The 22,385-nt window shown below is 35.5% G+C and overlaps 1 protein-coding gene across 2 annotated transcripts in view; it reads right to left on the bottom strand.

Moving 5' to 3' along the window:
• Positions 1-22,385, bottom strand: part of CDH8 (cadherin 8) — a 139,841-nt gene that overhangs the window by 61,183 nt on the left and 56,273 nt on the right. For both annotated transcript variants that reach the window (XM_052686293.1, XM_052686294.1), the window contains exon 5: positions 10,228-10,347. In XM_052686293.1, the coding sequence (XP_052542253.1) occupies positions 10,228-10,347 (120 nt within the window). The remainder of the gene's footprint in view (positions 1-10,227; positions 10,348-22,385) is intronic.

Consider the following 22,385-nt stretch of genomic DNA (forward strand, 5'->3'; position numbering starts at 1 on the left):
TATGTTGAAAATTGTATTCAGAAAAGTTATCAATGGCTTACTGTCAAAATGGACAGATGGATGAAGTGGTTCATATGGTTTTTTCTGCTTCTAGAATCATTCAGTGTTTTTTGAATGATGGAAGACAGCAAAAACTTATCAAGTCTTTCAGATGGCACAAAGTTGGGAGTAGTTGCAATCACTGGAAGAACAGGATTAGAGTTCAAATAATTCTGACAGATTGGCTAGTCTAAAAAAGTAGGGTGTAACTCAGTTTGGCAAGTAACAAGTATTTTGTGTGGGTGAAACAATTAACTTCACAACTGCAATGGAGCAGATGACTCATGAGAAAGAAAAGAATGTGGTGTCAAAAAGAGGTGAATATGAGTCAACTGCATTTTGTTGTAAAAAATGTTCAAACCTTTTCTGATGATATATTATCTAGTATGTAATATGCAAGAACGGTGGAACAATCTTTTCAGTCCACTTATATTGGTAACCCTACAGCTGGAACAGCATGTCCAGTTTTGGGTGTTCCTCTTCTGTATTGCAACTGATAAGGAGTGTCCAAGCCCATGAGAAAAAAAAATCTTCTCTGCATCATTTGGGGAACAATGAACATAGACTCTGCAGCCAAATATGTGAAAATTACTGAAAGCTACTTTCCTATCCCATTGAGGATAAGAGGGAAAACGATGGACCTAAAAAGTAAATGAAAAAATGGGTTTAAACTGAAGCATATCAGATTTTACTAAAACATTAGAACACTTTCTACCAGAGAAGGCCAAATAAGTACAGATGGAAAAGGCTGCTTGCAGAATTTATAGCATTTCCATCACTGAAGATCTTTTAAGAACCTAGCAGACCAGTATAGGTTGAGAATGAGAAGGGGCAGATCCGATGATCTGGGGGTAAGGGTGCTCACTATGCAGTGATGCCTGTCTTCTTAAGGTCTCTTCATTTTAAGATAAGGCTTCATCTCTTTGTGCTCTAAAATAATTTACAAACCTTTGGTCTCCGAAAAAATGCAATGGACATGTGTAGTCCAAGGAATTACAATTTGGCTACAGATCCTCTAACTAAAGCTGGAAACATGAGGAAATGGGCTGGAAAATAAATCAGGAATATACTTAAACTCCAAAACTGGGCACACAAGAATATAATGAAATGTAACAGGGGCAAGTGCAAGGTGCTGCACTTGTGTCAAGGCAATCCCAAATATGAATACAGACTGGGAAAAGAACTGAGACCTTGGGCAGCCTGATCTGGTGGCCAGCAAGTCTTCCCCTGGCAGGAAGGATCCAACTAGATGATGGTGCCCGCCAACTTATGTGATCTATGATTCAAAGCTATTTCTTCAAATAATGAGAATATCCTCAATCTTAGAAGTCACTCTTTCTTTTTTTTTTTCCACTGACTTGCTTTGCCTAAACAGCTATTGGTGTCACACTGCTCAATAGCAAATAAAACAGCTGCAGAATGGGATTTACTTTTACAGTGATCCTAAATACACACACTGAGCAATTCACACAATCTGCCTCACAACTTGAATCGGTTAAAATGCTCCCCTGTGGACTACTTTCAAGAAGCTATTTGGAAGAATATACACCGTCTCACACTGAAAAAGATCAGGGGAAAAGAAGCAATGTTACAGAGGCGATAACTGGTGAAGAGGAAGAGAAGCAAGAAGAACGACAGGAAAAGGGATTTGTTTTCCACTTTTCAATTTTCTCTTCTTTTTTTAAGAATCTCTTTATAATAACACTAAAAAGGTACACATAATAATAATTGAGAACGTGGAATAAATCCAAGCAAGCACTATGCAAAATTGGAATCTGACCCTGAAAGGTGGTCTTAAGAATCTCATTTGTCTCACATGTTTTGATAAAGAATTCCTGCTATTTCAACTAGCATGCTTTGGAACTTTCCCTTCTTCATTTTGGAAGAGCTAAGTAATTACTTTGATCTTCCATGCTAAAAACTTCACAGAGTTTCTTATTAAATACAACAGCCATTTAGGACCAAAACTTCTGCAAAATCAATCTTGTGATTTCTTCAGAGAGCTACAAGATACATTCTTTGTTCTCCCCTGAAACACACTGAGTTCAGATATTTTAGAGCCCATAAAAAAATATTCACTTTGAGACCTCTGGAAAACCAGTAATATAATTCCTAAGAAATGAATAGAGCACGACTAAGTTTCTTGAAATTTAAAGAAATTCAAGTCCTTTGAGGATGTCATACAAGCATGCTTCTACTATTTTAAAATTCAATTTACCCTTCAAATAAATCATAATCTTTTAAATAAAAATTATCATCAAATATTCACATTTCTTACTAAGTTTTAATGCCTCTAGGACTTTTATTCTAGGAAGACAAGAAAAATATCTGTATTTGCTACATAAGTTGGTTAACTTTGTAGAAAAATTATCAATTACAGGAGTATCTGAACTACCTTCAGATGGAGATGTATTTAAAATCAAAGCCATTAGATACATTAAAAATAGTGACTAGGAGAGGAATTGAATGCTATGTTACACAATTCCATGTGGAGTGATTCTGTGACATCTTAAAAATTATTTTAAGAGAGAAGCTAACAGTGTGCATAATTTATTAAAATGTTTACTTTTTAAAATTGTATGGGGAAGGTGGCACCATCTGTCTCTCTGCTAAACAAAGAGAGGAAGGTCGAATATTGTTCTATTAAGTCTGTTACTTCTTATGTTACCTACAAACTATTTTATCTTCTTTTTCAGTTCACATTACCTCCATTTATGCATTTTTTCTATTTTCACTTTCTTTTTGAAGTAGACCTTGCAAGCTTGCCATCGTGAATAAATGAACGCTACCTTTCTTTCACTAGATATGTTATTGTTCAAGAATATCACAATCAGAAAGAACCTACTATAGTACTGCCATTTCCATTTCAGATGATCTTGGATCTGAGTTTTATAGCAAGGAAAAAATGCTTTCATCTCCTACTAGAAAGTTACCAGTTCTTTTTCCCTGGGAACAAGTTTTCATTGGCATAGTGAAAGGGTCACCCTCTCACCAATCAGGAATGAGTGCAGTAAATAACCATATAGCACAGCACTTAGAAACTTGCTTTTTTAGGATTTCATTTTTCATGATTTTCTAACAATTCTCCTAGACTCTTTACAGAAAGTAGCTTTTGCTTCTTTTTCAGATGTTTTCCAAATCTAGCTATGTAGCTCAATTCCACTCTCTCTTTCAGCCTCTTGAAAGTCATTATTTATATATAAATCCCCTGTTTTTCTTCTCAGCATGAGGAAAATTGTCACACTAATTATCTCACTAGCTTTCTAAAGTGTTCAAGGTATTACTCTGAAATGCAAGACATAAATGTGGTATCCATTTTTTTGCTACTACTATTATTAGATATACTCTAGGTGCAGAAATCACGTTTTTCAAATGTCAGTCTGTCTTGATCTTAAGTCACTCATCTTTGCCAACCACAGCCTGTCAAAACTGTTTTCAGATCACTCCAGAATGATGTTATATTTTCTTTATTAATCAGAAAAGACAGCTTTTCCCACTGTTGAAGGACCCAATCCTACAAACCTTACCCATAATGGTTGCACTTTACAAGTAAAAAGCAAGAACTGTAGGGCTGACCCTTGGGTCTGCTGCACCAGCAGTTTATCACTACAATTCTCTCTCTAATGGGCTGTCACCAAGACAACTCTTAGAATCATCAACAGTTCTCTGTACAAACACCCTGCCACAACTCCAAATGCTGCACAGCATATTCAGCATGTAATGATAAGAAAAGGTTCCTACTAGTTTGAAAAAATGCTCTGAATATACTCTGTTTGCATTATTGCACCTAAATGCAGTAAGTTCTACACAGACAGAATGAAAGGTGCTGTAAGCAAGTGTTAGTGATCAAATATATAAACTCCAGAAATCCAGCATGTGTTGGAGGTGATCCTGCTACACTGGGAACAACACTATTAGGGCTGCATGAACCTATTTTCCATATGCTAATGCACACATATGCCTTCTTGCCCAGGAAATTTGTTCTTACATCTTACAAGCTAAGACAGAACAACATCTACCCATCCCAGCTTGTACTTCCACAATTGTTTCAGTTAAAGATTAGTAATTGGCAGGGATATCACAGCTGCTCCAGTTAATGTACAAGGCAGTAGTTCAATCCAGGCTGTGACTAAAATTGAGCAAGTTCTATCTCTCCACCAATCTCACCAGAGTTTAAAGCTAAACTATACGGAAATCAAGCTATTTAGAAGTCTGTTGACCATGAATTAGCTCTGTTCCTAAAAAAATCATGACTTCTCCTTACAGCTGAATGTTATTTCCTGTATCAAAACTACTTTCCTCTCTCTCTATAATCTGAAAGTGCTACCTTGTCATTTTATGATTAGTAACTACAGAAACAGTCTCCATGCCTCTCTTTTCCTAACACCTCTCAAATATTTGTAGAGTGATTTTATATTCTCCTTCAATCACCTTTTACCCAGTTTATACAAATTAAGTACAATCAATCTTGTATTCTAAGTCATGTTACTTCATCCCTCTCACCTTAGCTATACTGCTTTGAACTATCTTCAGCATCTCAGTACTTTTTATGATGATGATGTGCTTCATCAGCACTACATACAGTACTGTGAGGGCAGCTTGTACTACTATTGATACTAGCATTAATAAAATGGGCATTGAGATCTGGATAGAGAGACAGTATATAATATCACAAAAACACCAGAAGCTCAAAAGTTGCGGACACTTACTCTCATTACCTTAGTTTTATTCTGCTGAATTGTATTTCAAGGACTTGATATAGGAAGATAATAAAGACTGCAAATAAAAACAGAACATTCAGACCTGACTCCAGCTGAATGCCATTTTCAGTCCTCCTTGGCCTACAATCTTATATTCTAAATTTCAGAACCACGGGGAGTCTCACATTAAACACTGTGGTCCAGACAGGGCCATTAAAAGTACTGCTGAACATCTCTGTTGGTGATCTGGATGAGGGAATCAAGTGCACACTCAGTAAATTTACAGATGACACTAATTTGGAAGGAAGTGTTAACCTGCTTGAGGGTAAGAAGGGCCTACGAAGGAATCTGGACTATCTGAGGCAATTGCATGAGATTCAACATAACAGTCAGGTTTTGTACACTGGTCACAACAATCCCATGCAACAATACACGTTTGGGATGGAGTGGCTGGAAAGTTCTTGACAGTTGGCTGAACATGAGCCAGCAGTGTGCCTAGGTGGCCTAGAAGGCCAACCGCATCCTTGCTTGCAGTGTAGTCAGCAAAACTAAGAAGGTGATTGTCCCTCTGTACTTGGCACTAATGAGGCTGCACCTCATATACTTTGTTTAGTTTTGGGTCTCTCTCTATAAGAAAGAAATTGAGGCTCTGTAGTGTTTCTAATAAGGACAACCAAGCTGGTGAACAGTCTGGAACATAAGTCTTATGAAGAGCAGATGAGGGAATCTCTTTCAGGAGGCTGTAGAGAATGATAAGCTCTCCTCTGAGCCACCCAAAAGGAGTTTGTAGAGGAGCAGGATTTGACCTCCCAGGCAACTAGTGATAGGACAAGATGTAATGGCTTTAATTGCACTAAGGGAGGTGCAAGTGGATATTAAGAAAAAAATTTTCTGGAAAGGACACTGAAATATTGTCACAGGCTGCCCAGGGAAGTGGCAGAGTCACCATCCCTGAAGATTTTCAAGAAAAGCATAGATGTGGCACTGAGGGACATGGTTTAGTTGGCATGGTGATGATAGGTTGATGGTTGGACAAGGTGATCTTAGTGTTCTTTTCCAACCTTAATAATTCTATGATTTTATGATTTAAAATCTGCTCTTTTTCATATATTGTAAGGCTTTATTCATGAATAATACATTGCATTTTCCAGTGCATTTTGTGTAATTTGCCTTGTTCATATATTTCATGTATGTGTAGGAGTGACATTATTTAAGTAAGTTCATGTGAAATGTAAATAAGTGAGATACAGTCAAAAATGTATTTTCTCTGCCATTTCTATATTGTAGAACACAGTGTCACTTCATATTATGTTTCATTATGGTAATCTTATTTTGAAGTTGACAGTCATGATTTAATACATTTGAAAAAGCTTAGAAATGAGAAGTATACTTCAGTTACTTCTAGGAAGTCCCCCTCTCAGCATTTTGACTGTCAGTGTTTTGATGACAAGAGAATACACACAACTTGTATAATAATACACAGCAGTCAGCAAACCTGACATCAGTTAGTGAGATGAAACAATAATGACTATATTTTAGTTCACTGTGAGTTCTGTTATTCATATGATATCACCAAATTGCAAGCATAGCTTTCCATAGAAAATCTGTATCTTTGTAATGCATTATTTATGTTTTCTCTCTAACCAATGGTCACATTATAATTCACCTGTGATAAGGGTAAAAATATTCAGAACAAGCCATTAAAAAAGCATTTACCCTAAGCCATATTCAGAGTACTGAGTGAAAAATAACTTCTGAATTACCTTCTTTCATGTGCCTGTAACTCATACCAAAGAATTTGCAAACTAGAACTGCAGCAGTATATGTATTTTTCATCTACAGTAATGGAAAATTATTGTTTTATGGGTCACTTATCAGTAATTCTTTCTGCACACCCAGTATTATAGAATTGTTTCTGTAAGGAGGTTGAGAGTACTGCTAAAATTTCAACCAAGAATTGACTTACACAGGAACTAAACCTAGTTAATGTTAAGTTAGCAAGAGAAAAAAAAGAAAAAAGCAGAAGAGTATATAACTGCTTCCTTCTTTGGATTTATCCTCAGCTCTTTCTACCATAGGCATCAAGGATGCCATAGGCATCTCAAACCTCTACTCCCTCTTTTTGATGATGCTCAAGTACTATGGAAGAGAAACTTTGAACTATTCCTGGTGGAGTACTGTCTGTGTGCCATTAAAACAAAGCAGGGAGGTAAGATGATCTTTACTTTGAGCCAGCAAAAAATTATAGGTTATCTATAGGTAATCTATAGGTTATTATAGCTTATCTATGCCTATCCTGGTGTTGGTAGCTGCACAATGTCTAAATCTAGTCTTGATTTCTACTAAACAAAGCTAATAAAAGTCCATTTGTCTAGAAAAAGAGTTAGTAAGTAGCTATACTTCAACATTTGAAGCACTCCTATAAATGAAAGAAAACATCTACATCCTTAAGGGGATCACTTTAACACAGTCCACTTCTTTGAATACTGATTCAGTTCTGGGGAAGACAATATCTGTGTTCAAAATCAATTTTGTTTCAAATGTATTGGAAAGACTTCCCACTTAAGAAAGCTCCTAACTTTTCTGGTCTTTCACCATAGTGTCTAAGCACATTCCCACATGGAAACTTTAACTGGGTTCCTTAGTGCTACAAATGAATGTGTAATATAATGCTCTTTCTTGGCCTACTTACTAGGAGAAAAAATATTAGTTGTGGTTCACATTGCTGGTGTTAGACAAATATGAGGAAACAATTGAATACCTATATACTTTCTGTTTCTTTTGGAAATATTCTTTCTGTTAAAATGCACCTTCTACCCTGTCTGTCCATGGTAACAGCAACACTGTCCAAATAATACAGCTGCTAAACAAGTGCATGCATTTTATGCACCACTACCTCTAAAAGGTAAAATATTCGGTGCCACAAGATACTGCAAACTATCTTAGTTATCTTAGTATAGTACTGCTAGCATTTTGAGACTGTATGTAACAAATCACAAACTCTGTCTGGTATATAATAAACCTTATTATACCCTTGCTCTAAAATTCACTTCTTACCAAGAAAATGAACTGTGTGGTCATATTCTTCTGAAATACTTCAGACAAACCAAAGACTTAGGTTGGCTGCCTTTTAAAGCAATCCATTTCATCATGCACAGTATATGGCTGCAGGATCTACAGGACTACCTACAACTGGTTTGCTTAGATTTTTATGTATGTTTGTTGTTCATAAATTCTAGACAACAAATGGATGCTGGAGGTCTATCCCTATTTTTACATTCAGTATAGCTAACAGATTTCTAATTCTCCAAGTATTTAAAGATACGTCACAAATTTTGAAAAATTTAAAACATTAAGCATTAGGAACAATGAATAAAACCTTTGAATATGACAGAAACAGCTGCATGCTCTTCAGTTTAGCAAACTGTCCTGTGTGCAGCTGTAGGAGTAGTACTGTAGTTGTATTACAGATGAAGACTGCTACATGTAGATGGCAAAGAAAGAGAAGATGGTCTCAGTACATAAACTCATCCAGTTGTAATGATTTACAGAAGAACATAATCGATGCTCTACAAAAATCTAAAAAAACGGGGAATCAGGAACCATTTATTCATTCCAAAGCAGCTCCATTATATGGAGCCACTTACTCAGAGACTGTGGCAAATTCAACAGAGACTCTGTTGAATTCTTTATGATTACATTCCCTTTGGAAAGTAACATGTTATTTTCATGGTAGCTGAACTGCTACTGAAAGGCATATTTATAACTGGAAATGAAGGTAGGAGGAGGAATTTAATGCTAGTGAAACAGGAGAAAAATCATGATTTTCAGGTTCACCAAAAGCTTTGAGTTTTCTCTGGCTTTCATGATAATGTAAATGACTTTCCAGTGCAATGAATGGTTATTTTGTTGGATTAAGCATAAGTTTTTAACACAATGCAAATAATAAACCAGAGTCAAATTAAACAATTTTTTAGGTCTGGGAAATTTTCTTTCAGGCTATTTCATGTGAAAGGATCGAAAAATGTTTTAAGTAGTTGGAGAATATACTCCATTTCAACTGATGTGAAGGGTTAAAGCAATAACAGTAAGTACTTTATGAACTTTCCATGGTAGAAACTGTGAAAGAGCCTATAGTTAATTCTCCTCTAATTAATACAGCTAACACAAGCCATTACTGTAGACAATAATTTGTAGTAGAAATGAAAATAAAATCATGTAATTTGACATTTGATGTCAGCGAACTTAGCATAGTTTTATTTCCACGTGACATTTGACAAGTCAGTCAGTATCAGCTTCACTGATAATAACCTCTTGATACACATATTTTTGGAATAAGCAAATGTTTCTTCACAGACTGTGCTGGAATTATTTTTTGCAGAACTCTTCTTTTACATTCAGCATAAAATCAAATAATGAATTATGTTTCTGAGTCTGTTTTTAGACTCAGAACAGTTTTCCTTCAGCCAGAAGAAAATAATTTAATGGATGAATCCCATTTATTGATCTACACTACTTAACTTTTTCCTACACAGTCTCAATAAAAAGTATTAAAGATATCCAGATTTTAAAGAGTGCTCTTGCTCAGAAAATCGTGCACATTTGATCTATCAAAATATCCTTTAATAATTTATCCTAGTATTTGTTTCATAACCCTGTTAATCTGCACAAGTACACGAATGTTTACTTCTGCTTTACTTCTTTATGGCTGCATAAATTCCGTTGATTTTCTGGTATGCTATAAAGTGAGTTATAGTTTTATTCTCTTTAGGAGACCACAGCTGCTTTACTCAGAGTGATTAAAAGCAGCATCAAGTAACAAATGAAAGAATATAACAAATAATATCATATGGCTTCAAAAGAACACTTCTCAGATATAACTAAGTGAATTCTCTTTAAGTGTGACATATGTACAGCAAATGGACAGGAATGGATTTATTACCACCTCTTTCAGATGAGTCACTCAAGACTTTAAAATCACAGAGAAATAAAGTCATGCATGCTAAATGCATGCTAATAAAACTTCATATATTCTGTACCATGTTCTTTCTTTCTTCAGATCCATCCAGTCAAGAAAGAAAAATATTTTTAATAAGAACACACAACATATTCAACGAAATTCCCATGCTAAACAGTACTTTAGCTGGAAATACTACTGTCTCTTTTTGAAAATCACATTGTGTTCATTAAATTCCTCAGGCCAAGTCTTCTGTACGTAATCACTTATAAGTCACACAGCACTTCCACTACCTTCAGTTTTGCTTCAGTAACTTCTGTAATAATATCATTTCTATTACTTGCATTATCATTAATACAGATTTTGCTTTGTCTTTTTACATGATCAGTCTCTAAGTGTGAGACATGTTATAACTCAGTAATGCTGACAGATATATACTTACGCTCCCTGATCATGCGCATAATATGAACCATGTAAGAAGTACAGTCATTTGAGTAAATATAACCCATGGAATCATATTCAGTTACCTACCTGTATGTGGTTCAATAGAAAAGTAAGGCTGTCCTTCCAGAATGCTATAAACCAGCTTGGCACTGTTTCCATAAACTGGATCATCAGCATCTGTAGCTGTTACTTTAGTAACAAAGGTGCCTAAATAGAAAGAATGGATATGATTAACTTTTACAGTCTTCCTAGATATGTGCATAATTTATTCTAAAATAATTCATTTATTTGAAGCTCTAAAGAAATGTGTAAGGTATACAAAGATTAAAAATAAAGAAAATCCACAATAATAACCTAAAACAATATTCACTGAACTCAAACGTAATCTTTTCCTTCCAGATGATATATGCCACTAGACTGAATTTCTGAGCGAAGGAAAAAACTTTCTAGAACCTGTATCATTTAAGGTTTCTTTGTAGAATGAATTTAAAGCTACCTGGTAGATCTGTATAGACTTCAAGAATCGTATCAAAGGAATATGAAATACAAGGTTAATAATACAATATAATATGCTACATTTAAGATTTGCAAAATTACATTTGAAAGAACCTTGCAAAGTTACAGCGACTGCACAGAAAAGCAATAATGAAAGGGATTCTTTTTTCTTCTCTTGGCTTACAGCCATATAAATGGTTTGATGTGGCCACAGTAATGGTGTAAGGACAACATTTACTGTTTCTGAAATGAGTTGCTGCCACTGAGGGGTCCATTGCCTAGCCAGAGACATAAATTCCATACTCTATCCAAAAACAAGGAAGAAAAATTTAAAGAAATTACCCTATTTACTTTTAGGCAACATAGCATATTCAATTTATATAATTAGCAAAACTGAATAAAACTCAGCAGGTTCTGTTAAGCTTGGTGCAGAAAGCTTTTCTTTTTTTTATTTTTACGATGACTTAAAAAGACAATGATGACATTAATTAGACTAGCAATAAAGACAGTCTCTACAATGGACAATAGTAGGAAAGAGCTTAAAGGCAGAATCACATTTCTCATGTTTAAAAATACTTATAGCTCCCAACAAAATAATTTCCCTTTCTAGATGTGCCTGTAAAATGCCTCTTCTTCTTTCTTAAACTTTGTGCTGCTGAATCCAAGTTATACCTCCCTTTTGGGCAGGAACAGTAAACTAGAAGTGGAAGAGATCCCTTTGGCATGTTACTGCACTGTGTTCTTCTCGCTCCGTATGTCACATTGCTGCCACAGTTTTGGACAGTTCTGAGTATTAGAGTGCATGCAAATTATTCAGAGAATATTTGCATATTTTGAGATAATTTGCATCCCAACCAATAGCTTCCATTTCAGGATTTCATATTTGTCCATTTCAAGCAGTAGGGCAAAATATACGGCTGACAGGATTTGGCCACAATGCTCATGGATTGGAAGTTCTGCAAAGCCTGAAGTTGTGGGAGGTTTGCTGCATGAGATAATTTCCAGGGGAGAGAATGGTAGAAGAGTGGAAGAAACATAGCTCATTAGAGAGGGGGAAAAAAAACAAAACCCAAGCACTGTACTGGTCACTAATTTTGGCTACAAATTTATTCAGTCTTTCAAGAAGGAAAGATCATCAGCCAGCTGTCATGCAAGCTCTACCATGGCCCCATCAGGCAAGAAAGTGCCCCAGCAACTTCTCTCCTGCTGCTCACTAGTGTCCTGAAGAATCAAGGTGGCCTGCAGCAGTTGTACACAATGTGGAAGAGGAACACAATGCTGGTGAATATCAAATTGCTTCTGGCTTAGACAGATGTTTGCAGATTCTGTACACAAAAACTTCTACAGGTTATCGCTTTTGAGGCTTAGCAATTTCTGATGTTGAAAGTTGGGCAGCTTACCCTTTAACCTCCCACTGGGCACAATGAAAGGACTTTATCCTCAAGTTGATAGTTTGATTGTATGAAGTTTGTTCTCTGACCAACTACAAATTACAGAGAATACTTGCAACAAATACAGTACCTACAGACTACAGATGATGAATGACATACAGGAGAAGAAGAACAGTGACAGGGAAACAACCATGAGGCACACTCAGAGGCCATCGTGCAGGCTACAGTAAATGAATGAAATGGGTGACAATGGAGAAGAAGTATGTATTAAGCTTGAATTTGGATATTGCAGTACCAGAGGAATAAAAGGATCCTCTGTGACTTGACCACGGTAGTCTCAAAGCATGAAAAGTTACTAGAATTGTCTCATATATTTAAATTGTGTTGACTCACCTTATACAACTCATATTCCAACTGAAAATTTGTTACTTTGTAGTTCCTACAGAAAGCAATCTCCTATCAGTTTGTGCTTTCACTTATGCAGAATTCAGTCTACAGCCCTAATAACCCAGCAAGACATGTCCCACAGTTCAGAGCTGCTGTCCTGCATGTAATGCTAATTATGATTACAGAAGTCAGTGCTTCAACGCTGAATGAAAACAGGTGATGTTTCTGTGGGAGTGGCAGCTATTATGAAATTTTTGTTTTGTAACCTAATAAAACAGAAGATGTTCATGAAGAACATCATACAATGGGACACGGCTGGAATATGATAAGGTTCATTCACAGAACAATGAACTTTTTTGCTAGTGTATTTTCTCTAGTGGCTGCACCATTTTGTTTCCATGATATTCAATTCTATACACAAAGGAAAATAAAGAATCGAAATAGTTGACTTCTTTGAGACTGTGTTTGATTTTCTTAGCTGGCTTTCATTTCAAAGGACTTTAGAAATAATTACATTGCTTGTTTAGAAAGATTTGATATATAATGTCTTTTCTTTTCTTATTTCACTAGAGAATTCCCTAAGACTTTTAGAGATATTTGTTTCAAGATTTCAAAACTTAAATGGGTATGCTGATTCTTTGATAAATGCATCCTTTATCCCAAGTGTTCATTAGACATTAAAGTTGAATGTCTTAATAAAACAAGCAATCAGCGTCTAGCAGCTTTTCCAATTCTGATATTCCAATATTAAGATTTTTTTCTTGTGATAGAAAATAATGTAATCCCTTATCGAAGCACCAAGCTAATCCAGAATTTATACACATATAAAAACATACATAAAACTGAGTATTCCCATTCACTGTTCGTTATACATATAAGAGGAGGCAAAAAATAGCATACCCTTCTTTTCCTTTTCCAGGTCACTTGAAGTGTGGCTATAATCTTGCCTAATAAAACTAATGAAGGGAAGAGACAAATAAAGTATTCTCCCAGCTCCTAAAACCAATTTTTTTGACTGCCAGTCTCTGCCACCCTGCACTTCATTTCCTACTATCATACACTGTTCTGAAGTGTCTGAAAATTCAGTTGTTTGCTCCCCACAATCATATAGATAAGAATTGTTTATAAAAGCAATCATGAAACAAAAATTAATTACCTCTACTACTGAAATTAGATAGTTAAAATTTAAGCTATGTTAAATCTTATCAACTTCCATGAGAACTTTTGGTTTATGCTATTATTCATGTCTTGTGCAGATGTGAAACATGCCACATAAGTATTCACATTCACACTGGCAATAGTAAGTACATAAAGGAGCAAACTAGGTTCCATTTGCAGATGCAGAGTATGTTGCTACATAGTGCTGCCCTGGTCCCACTGCAAGATGCTCAGGGTCCAGAAGAAATAGCATCTTATGGCACTGAGTGACAGAGCCTTTTTCAGCAAAACATGAACTGAAGATTTGGAGAACTGATAACATTCTGAGGGTGCAAAATAACACAAAAGAAAAAAAAAAAAAAAAAAAAAAAAGGAACTCAGCCACCATAGATATTAAGCCATCTCTAATGCAGCAGAACTCCCTATGCCTTTTTTGGATTATCAATATTTAAAAAGCATTTTACAGCCCTACAGACACTGTAGTTAGAAACTACATGTACAGAAATATTTTTACATGCATAATGTACTTAAAGTTTTAAAGATAAAACTTTTGCATTGAAAAAGCAGTAAGAATCCATTTCTGTAGTAAATGCTCTTTAAAAACCAATGTTCTGCTTTCCACTCAACAAATAAAAAGCTAAGGTTTCTGTTTCTGTTTAATTTTGACTGCATTTGGCTTGTGTTTGCTTCTTCATCAATGCTACAACAAACTCATTTAGCTAGGGACTATAAATTTGAAATGGTGCCATTTTTACAAGAAAGCTGCTATTATAGTCCAAGTCACTGTTGCCCTAATTACAGTAATACAGCAGGTTTATATAATCTGGCCCAACAACCTAATCACTATTACTTCTTTTTTTGTATACTTAATATTGTCTTATGTAATATAAAGCATTTTTTTTTTTTTAGATAAATGATGCAAATTTTAAGATATTCAGTTAAAAACTTTCTGCATTTTTTTCTAAGGTACACTTTTGCAATGCTAATGACCCTGCGATTAAGTATGGACTGCAAGGATTTTAATCAGATTTTAATTAATGAACACTTCTAACATGATTTAGCCATAAACCATTGCTGGATGTTTTACCCTGTTAGAGTCAGGTTTCATAGCTTCTCTTTGCAACAGGCTAGCAATCAGAGATACAATTAAAAATAAAGGCATTTTTATATGGTTAGGTAAGAAAATCTGTGTTTGCTGGCAAACAAAGATTAAAAGCCTTCATAAAAGTAAGATGTGTGCTCAGCCAGAGCTCTTCTGTTGTTGTGCATGTGTTTTTATGTGCAAGTCAGATACAGATTCTGCACATTAGTCAGAAAGAAAAATGCATATGCTGCCACACAGAGTAGGAAAGCAAAGATTTTTTTGAGTGGAATGAAATAAGTGCACTGAAAAGAAATCAAACTTGCATGTTTAGAGGATGTAACATACAGTCAGTGCCGAAAATTTACATGAATCCATATTCAATGAACCAACCATTTTGCTGAAAGACTGCAATGGCTGGTAGAACTGAAAAATGTAGCCATGGTGCAAGTTAGTAGGACTACGTTTTCTCATTTTCCGCCGTACTTCTGTTTTTTTTTGCTTTTCTGACGTCCTTTTTAGTCTGCTCTCTCTCTCTCCTTTTCAGACCTTGATGGGCCAAAATCTCCGTTTCATTCAAGAGATCTGATTACAAATCTGACAGGGCATTAAGAGTATATTTGCATGAAAAAGAGCTACCATTATTTAACAACTGTTTTGTTTTTCTAAGAGGATCATTGTGCTTCAAAATCTCCAGCTAGATTTTGAGTTTGGCTGATAGTAGCCATGCAATCATCAATGGTCAAAGCAAAGCATTGTTTGTATTCAGCAGGTCAGATAAGCATTCTTTCCAAAATGAAGCTTTTTCTTCACTGTCCTTCTTTGCTATAATCTCACAGGTAGCATGACAGTTGTTGTCATGGTAACTATTTTTTATTGAATAAAACTATGATAATCTCATAAAAACCTGTATAACTTCTTGACATGTAAATTATTACTGCCTCAAAGCTGGAGAAAGTTATTCTTATTTGTTTTTTTTTGCTGTCACGGATTTTTTAAAAATATAAAACCATAGTTTTAAGCTTTATTGTCCTATGTTATTCTGCAGGAGGCCATTTCTTAAACACAAAATCTATGAATTAGAATTTTCACTAGCCAAATAAACAGTTTACATATGGAATAGAAATCTGCATAATACACTTCAGCACTTCCTAACATATGCAAAATACACACATAATATTATGACTGATATTTTAAATTGCATATCTTGGTGCGTATGCAGATACATACGCATATTTGAAGCACAAACTATGTAAACATGCATATTATGCAGGTACACTGTATGAGTGTTTAAGGGCTCTTTTGTATGTTATTTCATTTCTACCTTCTAAATCAGTCCTTTAACTTATTTTTCTTATTATTAAGAGCTTTTTCATTTCAAAGGTCTAAAAGCCCAACACATGCATCAGATCTCACAGTGCAAGTCCACTCCCAAACATTCTGTGAGCTGAGTACCAGGAAAGGCTAACTGAGACGGCTGAAGAGAGACAAAGAGATGACAAGAAGATGCAAATCACTCAGGGAAGCAATGCTGCCAGCACACTATGGTGCTGCTTGACCTACCTCTCAGGTAGAGCTGCCGATACGTAGGCATTATGGAAGATTTTTAAGGATTGCTTTGAAAGCAAATGACAGAACCCTTCTATAAGTTTTTCAGGAGATCCCTGCACAGTTAGAGCAAATAAATAGAAAGGTATTTGCTTTTCAAGAGTCCAGCAGACACTTTGCAGTGCTGGAGACTTTAATGCTGGTGGAAGAGGGCACTCTGAGAGGTGGTAAGGAGTAGAGTTATGGGCCAGAGTGGTCCATAAAAAACAAACAAACAAACAAAGGACAACGTATGCTTGTCATGCTAGAAAGAATGGAGGCAAAGATCAAAAATCTGTACTATTATATCTATAGTAGAATCCTGTACACAGCCACCCTTAGAGGGAGAAACGAGAAGGAAAATTTGTGTACTTTACAGACGCAATGGTGTTATGTGGGTGATGAGAACCATATAAATACATAGATACAAGCATTCACTTAATCTTCTGCAAAGAGAAAAACAACAGCAAAATCTTCCCTACAATGAGATATTGTACAAGGAGAAATAACTCCCCAAGGGAAATAACAGAATCCTTCTCACAACTCACTGAAAAGTTCACTTTATTGCACAGGATGCTAGATAATGTGTTCTAAAGGAAAACCCTGGAAAGACAGGAAAATTAACTAATAGAGTAATTTGTCTTTCCTGGCTATAATTTATTTGACTCTAAGTAGTGAAATACTGTGATGCTGTCATGAACTTGTTTATGATGATTAAGGAAAGGAAGGAGGAAAAGAGCATTATTCATACAGCGCAGTTTAGGCTCAACTGGCTAAATTAGACATCTGGTTGTACTCAGCTTCTTCTGTATCCAAGGGAGGGAGAAAGAATTTATCTTTGTTTCTTGGTTGACCATATATAAACCAAAATTACTGCTCAGATAACACAAATGACTAAGTTTGAGTTGTATGTCTACTCTTTTATATGCATATATATCAAAATAGGTCATACCAGTCCATAACCAGAACTTCATTCAAGTATGCTGTCACACCAACACGCAAGTGCAAATATTGCAATAGTTTCATTTACATTATACTCCATATATAAATACCTTTGGGAATTTACATACTAATACAAACATATATATTTTCTGAAATGGACTGCATTTGATATATTTAATAATAAATTAAAAATTAATCTTAAACATTCAAGCAACAAAGTACTGTTTCCTCGTTTTGAGATTTGAGAAATCAGTACACCACAGACCTACAGACAATGGTAGATACCAAAAAAAAAAAAGCGAGTTTAAGAGTTTAAGAAAAGAAAAGAGAGTTTAAAGCAGAAGTTTGAGTACATCAACAGGCTCGATTAACAAAGACACCTGGATCAAACAGGATCAGCTTGGTCACTAGCCAAAATTATCACTAAGATAAACTATGAAATAACACAAAGGCAAATTAAATAAACTGTTTCCACTGGGAAAACTTTTTCACGAGTGTGGAAACTAAGTCAGGATTAGATTCTGAATGAGGAGAGGAATCCAAGTTGTTCGCTTCCTCTAGATTGCTTACAAAGCTAATGAAATGTTTTCAAAATGTTAATGTGCAGCTCATGTGTAAGTCAAGATCTCTGAAAAACTGAATACCTTACAACATGTTAGAAACTTTCTAGATTGCTCATATACGATTTTAAGGATGTTTGATCAGGCAAGGCAAATTATGAATAATATACTGTATGTAAATATGTAAGTGTAGAGGTATGAAAGATAATTACTAAGCATAGGAGAAAAATCCCTTCTGTACATCCTACAGACAATGGAGCAAACTGGCAGCCTTCAGCATTTTGTGGCTGTATAATGAGGACTGTAGGAAGCATGACTGTAAAATCTAATAAGCTGCATATTTTACAATGTTTTTATGCATAAATTAATTGTTTTGAGAACTCTGATGTTGCCTTTTTAACAGTACCTTCTGGGAAATGAAATTGTTTTACAATGAAAACACATTTTTAGATCTAACGATATAAATAATTCTTTGGCAATTATCCTTACTAATGTTAGTTACTGCTCGGATTTACCTCACATATATCTAATAAGAAAGGATACTATTTTCAGTTTTAGGATTGACAGCTTGTTCCTGTTGCAACTTATAAAATGGTGCTATTAGAGAGCCTGCAGGTATTCCTTTATAAATTCCCCTGGGTAACTGTAAGGATTAGAATAAAGTTTGTAACACCAGTAACAGCAGAAGTGTAAAATACATTCTATATTCAACTATAAGAGTTATGTTTTCTTTTCAGTTACTATTTATTCTCCGTTAAGATATCACCTTCACTATGGAATATTAATTGAAATTCGCAAAAGATGTGGGAAACAGTTGTTCTTTTGTGCAGGACTTTTGGAAAGATTGTTTGTCTCTAATCAATTGGCTGTTTCATCAGCATTCAGTCTGTGTGAGGTCCCCAGGCGAAGACAGTAAAATTGGACAATCACTGTACACGTTATTTCCAAGCAGAAAAAATGTACCATAAGGCTTGCTGATTTCAATGGAAGTTTCAGGTTATGCTCAGGTGTATTATATAAAAAAATAGAAATAAATTCAAAAGCAGTCCTGGCTGTTTAGAGCAGAAATTCTTTCATTTATATCTTTCTGTTGTGGAAAGAGCAAGCGACTGGTATAATCTTGCAGCTTTTTGATGACGTGCTTGCTTTGTTTGGTAGAGTGTAGCCCAAAATGCCAGCAATGATAACCCAGGTTGCAACAGCAGAATCTGAACTATTGGTTCCTCAGGTCATTGTGAAGCAAGCACATGACAGCAGAAACCACTGCCCCTGGGAAAGGTGCAGTTGAATCAGCTGCCCAGCAGTACTCTACTGGCAATTCATGAGAAAGCCATAGTGACATCAGATCCACAGGCAATTGTTTATCTGTATTCAAGAAGAAACATTAAGTACTGCAGATTCAGCAGCTAAACAAAGAAAGAAGTACCAGTTCAGGGGAGGGGTGACAGAAAAAAATGGACTCTAAATTGCATCTGAATCCCATTCTCCCAAATGTCAAGTGTCCATCAAAGAGATGCCTAAAAAACTCAGGTCATCTGAATTAGCAGTGCTAGAGGAGTACTGGTTTTCAGTGCTGTAAGGCTAAATCTTTCACATTAATAGAATGACGTAAGTAATCCTAATGAAAGTTTCTATGAGAATACTACCACACTGAACATAATTTTCTGACAGAACTTCCTACCCTGTAGTTAGAGTTAGACTACTTTCCTGCAATCAAAAAACTAAGAGAACGAATTCCAGCCCTTAGTTCTGTGGCATTTAAAAGAACCTCAGTATGGCAGAAATCTGCACTGGTCTGCTTCCTCTCATCTGTCTGTTTTCCACTCAAGCATTATCCGTTGGCCAGCAAATGGGCTCATGTCACAAGCATACCTGTTCAGAAGATGGAATGGCAAACTTTCAAAATCAACAAAATAAGAACCCCATTACCTCTTTAAACATTTTTTTTTAATTAAGATTTGTAATTTGAAAAAATTGTTGCAAAGAATGGATTTAAAGTTGTAGCCAAAAGAGAATGAATCAGAAATCTGAGTCAAGGATTTACTGCACAGTCACAGAGCAGAAATACAAGCATGTAGAAATGAAAGCAACCACAAGGATGGAATTTCAGATGCAGAACACTAAGAACAAACTGTGACTGTGTGAATACAAGAATCTTCTGAAAAAAAAAATAAAATTGTAGAACAGATTCTTGTAGATTGCAGAGAACTGGAGAGGGATGTACTTAAGACTGCCAAAATTCTCTCTGCTCTGGCATCATATGATCAGTGCACAGCTATGTCTGTCTGTCCTTCCTCATTCTGTGTAACCAGAGCACTACAGGAAGACAGATTCCCCTACAGGGAATGCCAGAAGGAGCTATGACATTGATATGATTCAAATGGCTTTTTCCTGATGAGTTGATGGAAAGATAGAGGCAAGTTCTGTCAAAGAAACCAATGTATGAAGTCAGTGAAAGAGTTTGATGCGTTGAGGACTATATAGGTTGGTAAAAGTAAAGGGTAATATTACAAATCCCCAAAGAGAAATATCATAGCTCCATGCTCATAATGGTAATTTAAAACCAATAAAAAGATAATGATGTATTCAATCAGATCTCATGAGAAACGGAGAGCACACAAACAAAAGCAAATACTTGGAAATAAGTTTTTATAAGCCTCAATAACCAGTCAAACCTGGGAGAAGACAGCCCTGGTACTGAAAATATCCTAACCAATTTCCTAAGGTTATTTGTGATTGTACCTTGGCAATTGTCTCAACCACACAGAACGTACAGAAAATTTTAAACACATGCACAATCCCTAAAGAAATCTCTAATGTAAAATGTTCTTCAGGAACACAGCTCGTGAAGCTGATTATGCACAAGAGAAACAAGCAGAGGAACAAGACTACAGGAGAATATACATTTTCCAACAGCTGTTACATTGTTGCCATATTTTACAACATCTGCTGCTTTCCTCCTTAGCTTTTGCACACCCTTTTACATTTACCCTTTGGGCTAATTTGTAATTGACCCCACTAATACAGTCCTTTTACTCTACAATTTTGTGACACACTATCATTGATTTAACAGTCATGCTCAGTGCCTTAAAAATCAATGAATACATAGGAGGGAAAAAATGAACACAGTAGGAGTGTGGTGGACTTCGATAACATTTCAGGTCAGATTTTTATCACAACACTCTGATGTACAAGTTACTTCATCACTATTCATACCAGACACTGCACGTTGATACCATAGTATTCAGCAGATTCTGTTCTTTTGCAAGCATTTTGTAAGAGAAATAACATGTTTGGGAGAATGGAAAAGAAAAACTGTGCTATGTACTTGTGCATCTATCGTGCAAAGCAATCCAAAATCACCATTCTGCTGTTGAAAAAATAATTAAAAATGATTGAATGGTTTCTTCTATACAGCATTGTAATCAAGGGCAAACTTTGGTCAAAAAAAAAAAAAAAAAAAAAAAAAAGAAAAAAAAGAAAAAAAGAAAAAGAAAAAAAAAGAAAAAAAAAGAAAAAAAAGGTTGCTAAGTAGATGTGCTCATTCCAAACTGGAAATTGATATCCTGACTCAACCAACACTCTGGACTCTTTCCAATAAAGACATCCTCCCAGGGTGAACAGTTTTCATGGAAGCACTTAAGGACGGAGATATTGTTCCAGCTTTTTCACTTTTTTAATATTTCCAAGTGTTAAAGGGGCATTTCCAGAGCACTGGCACACAATGCCACTCTATGTTATTACCTTTTCTTCTGACTGGCAGGGAAATTCTTAATATTTGGAAATTTTTAAAATTTGCCTGTTTACCTTAATTCAGGCAACCGAGACATAATTCTCTCTGCTTATGGCTTTTGTTCTTTTTCCATCTGTGCCCTCTCTGATTTCACTAACACGTTTGTCACTCTACTTCTGTCTTCCCATCATTTAACATGACACCAGCTGTCTAAACATTCTTGTCTTCACCAAGAACAAAATCAAGAAATTTCACTTCTCATTCCTCTGTTCTCTCTTCCTCATTTCATTCTTAATTCCTGAGGAAAAAAAGATCCTGAAGCTATCCTGTTGGGAGACAATATCTGCTTTTGCTCCCATATCACCTCTGCAGTGTTTTAAGGGATTTCATGATTCCTTGAGAGGACAACACAGAAACAGAACATACTGGTTTTTGCTGTTGTTCTTTCTTTTTTCTTCTTTTCTTTAAACAGGCTACAGGACCAGTTCCACTTACCCTTGTGAATCTTATCTTTTAAGATTGCTCACTTATTTACATAATATGCAAATGTTACAGGATTCCTCCTCCTAGAAGCTTAGCTGAATCAATTTCTAAAGGGTTTTTAACTGGGTTTCATTCCCTGTGTGTCCTTTCATATCTGGAAGTGATTAAACAAGATTTGTTGACAAATTATTTCCTGTTTGTAAAATCCAGTACTGTTACAATGAGGTGATTCCGTACATTCTGGATTTTGCCCTTTAATTCCCTAAGAAATACCAGAATTAAAAGATTAAAATGTTCAATTTCAACAGAGAACAAATTCCCCAAATACATCATTAGCTGTCACAAGTAAACTCATCATTTTGGAATTGGGATACAGACTTAAAATGCTGGATTACTTAGGAGTTACTTAAAAAAAAAAAAAAAGAAAA

This window comes from Tympanuchus pallidicinctus, unplaced genomic scaffold (genome assembly GCF_026119805.1).
Source record: "Tympanuchus pallidicinctus isolate F22 unplaced genomic scaffold, pur_lepc_1.0 scaffold22, whole genome shotgun sequence".
In the NCBI taxonomy this organism is placed as follows: Eukaryota; Metazoa; Chordata; class Aves; order Galliformes; family Phasianidae; genus Tympanuchus; species Tympanuchus pallidicinctus.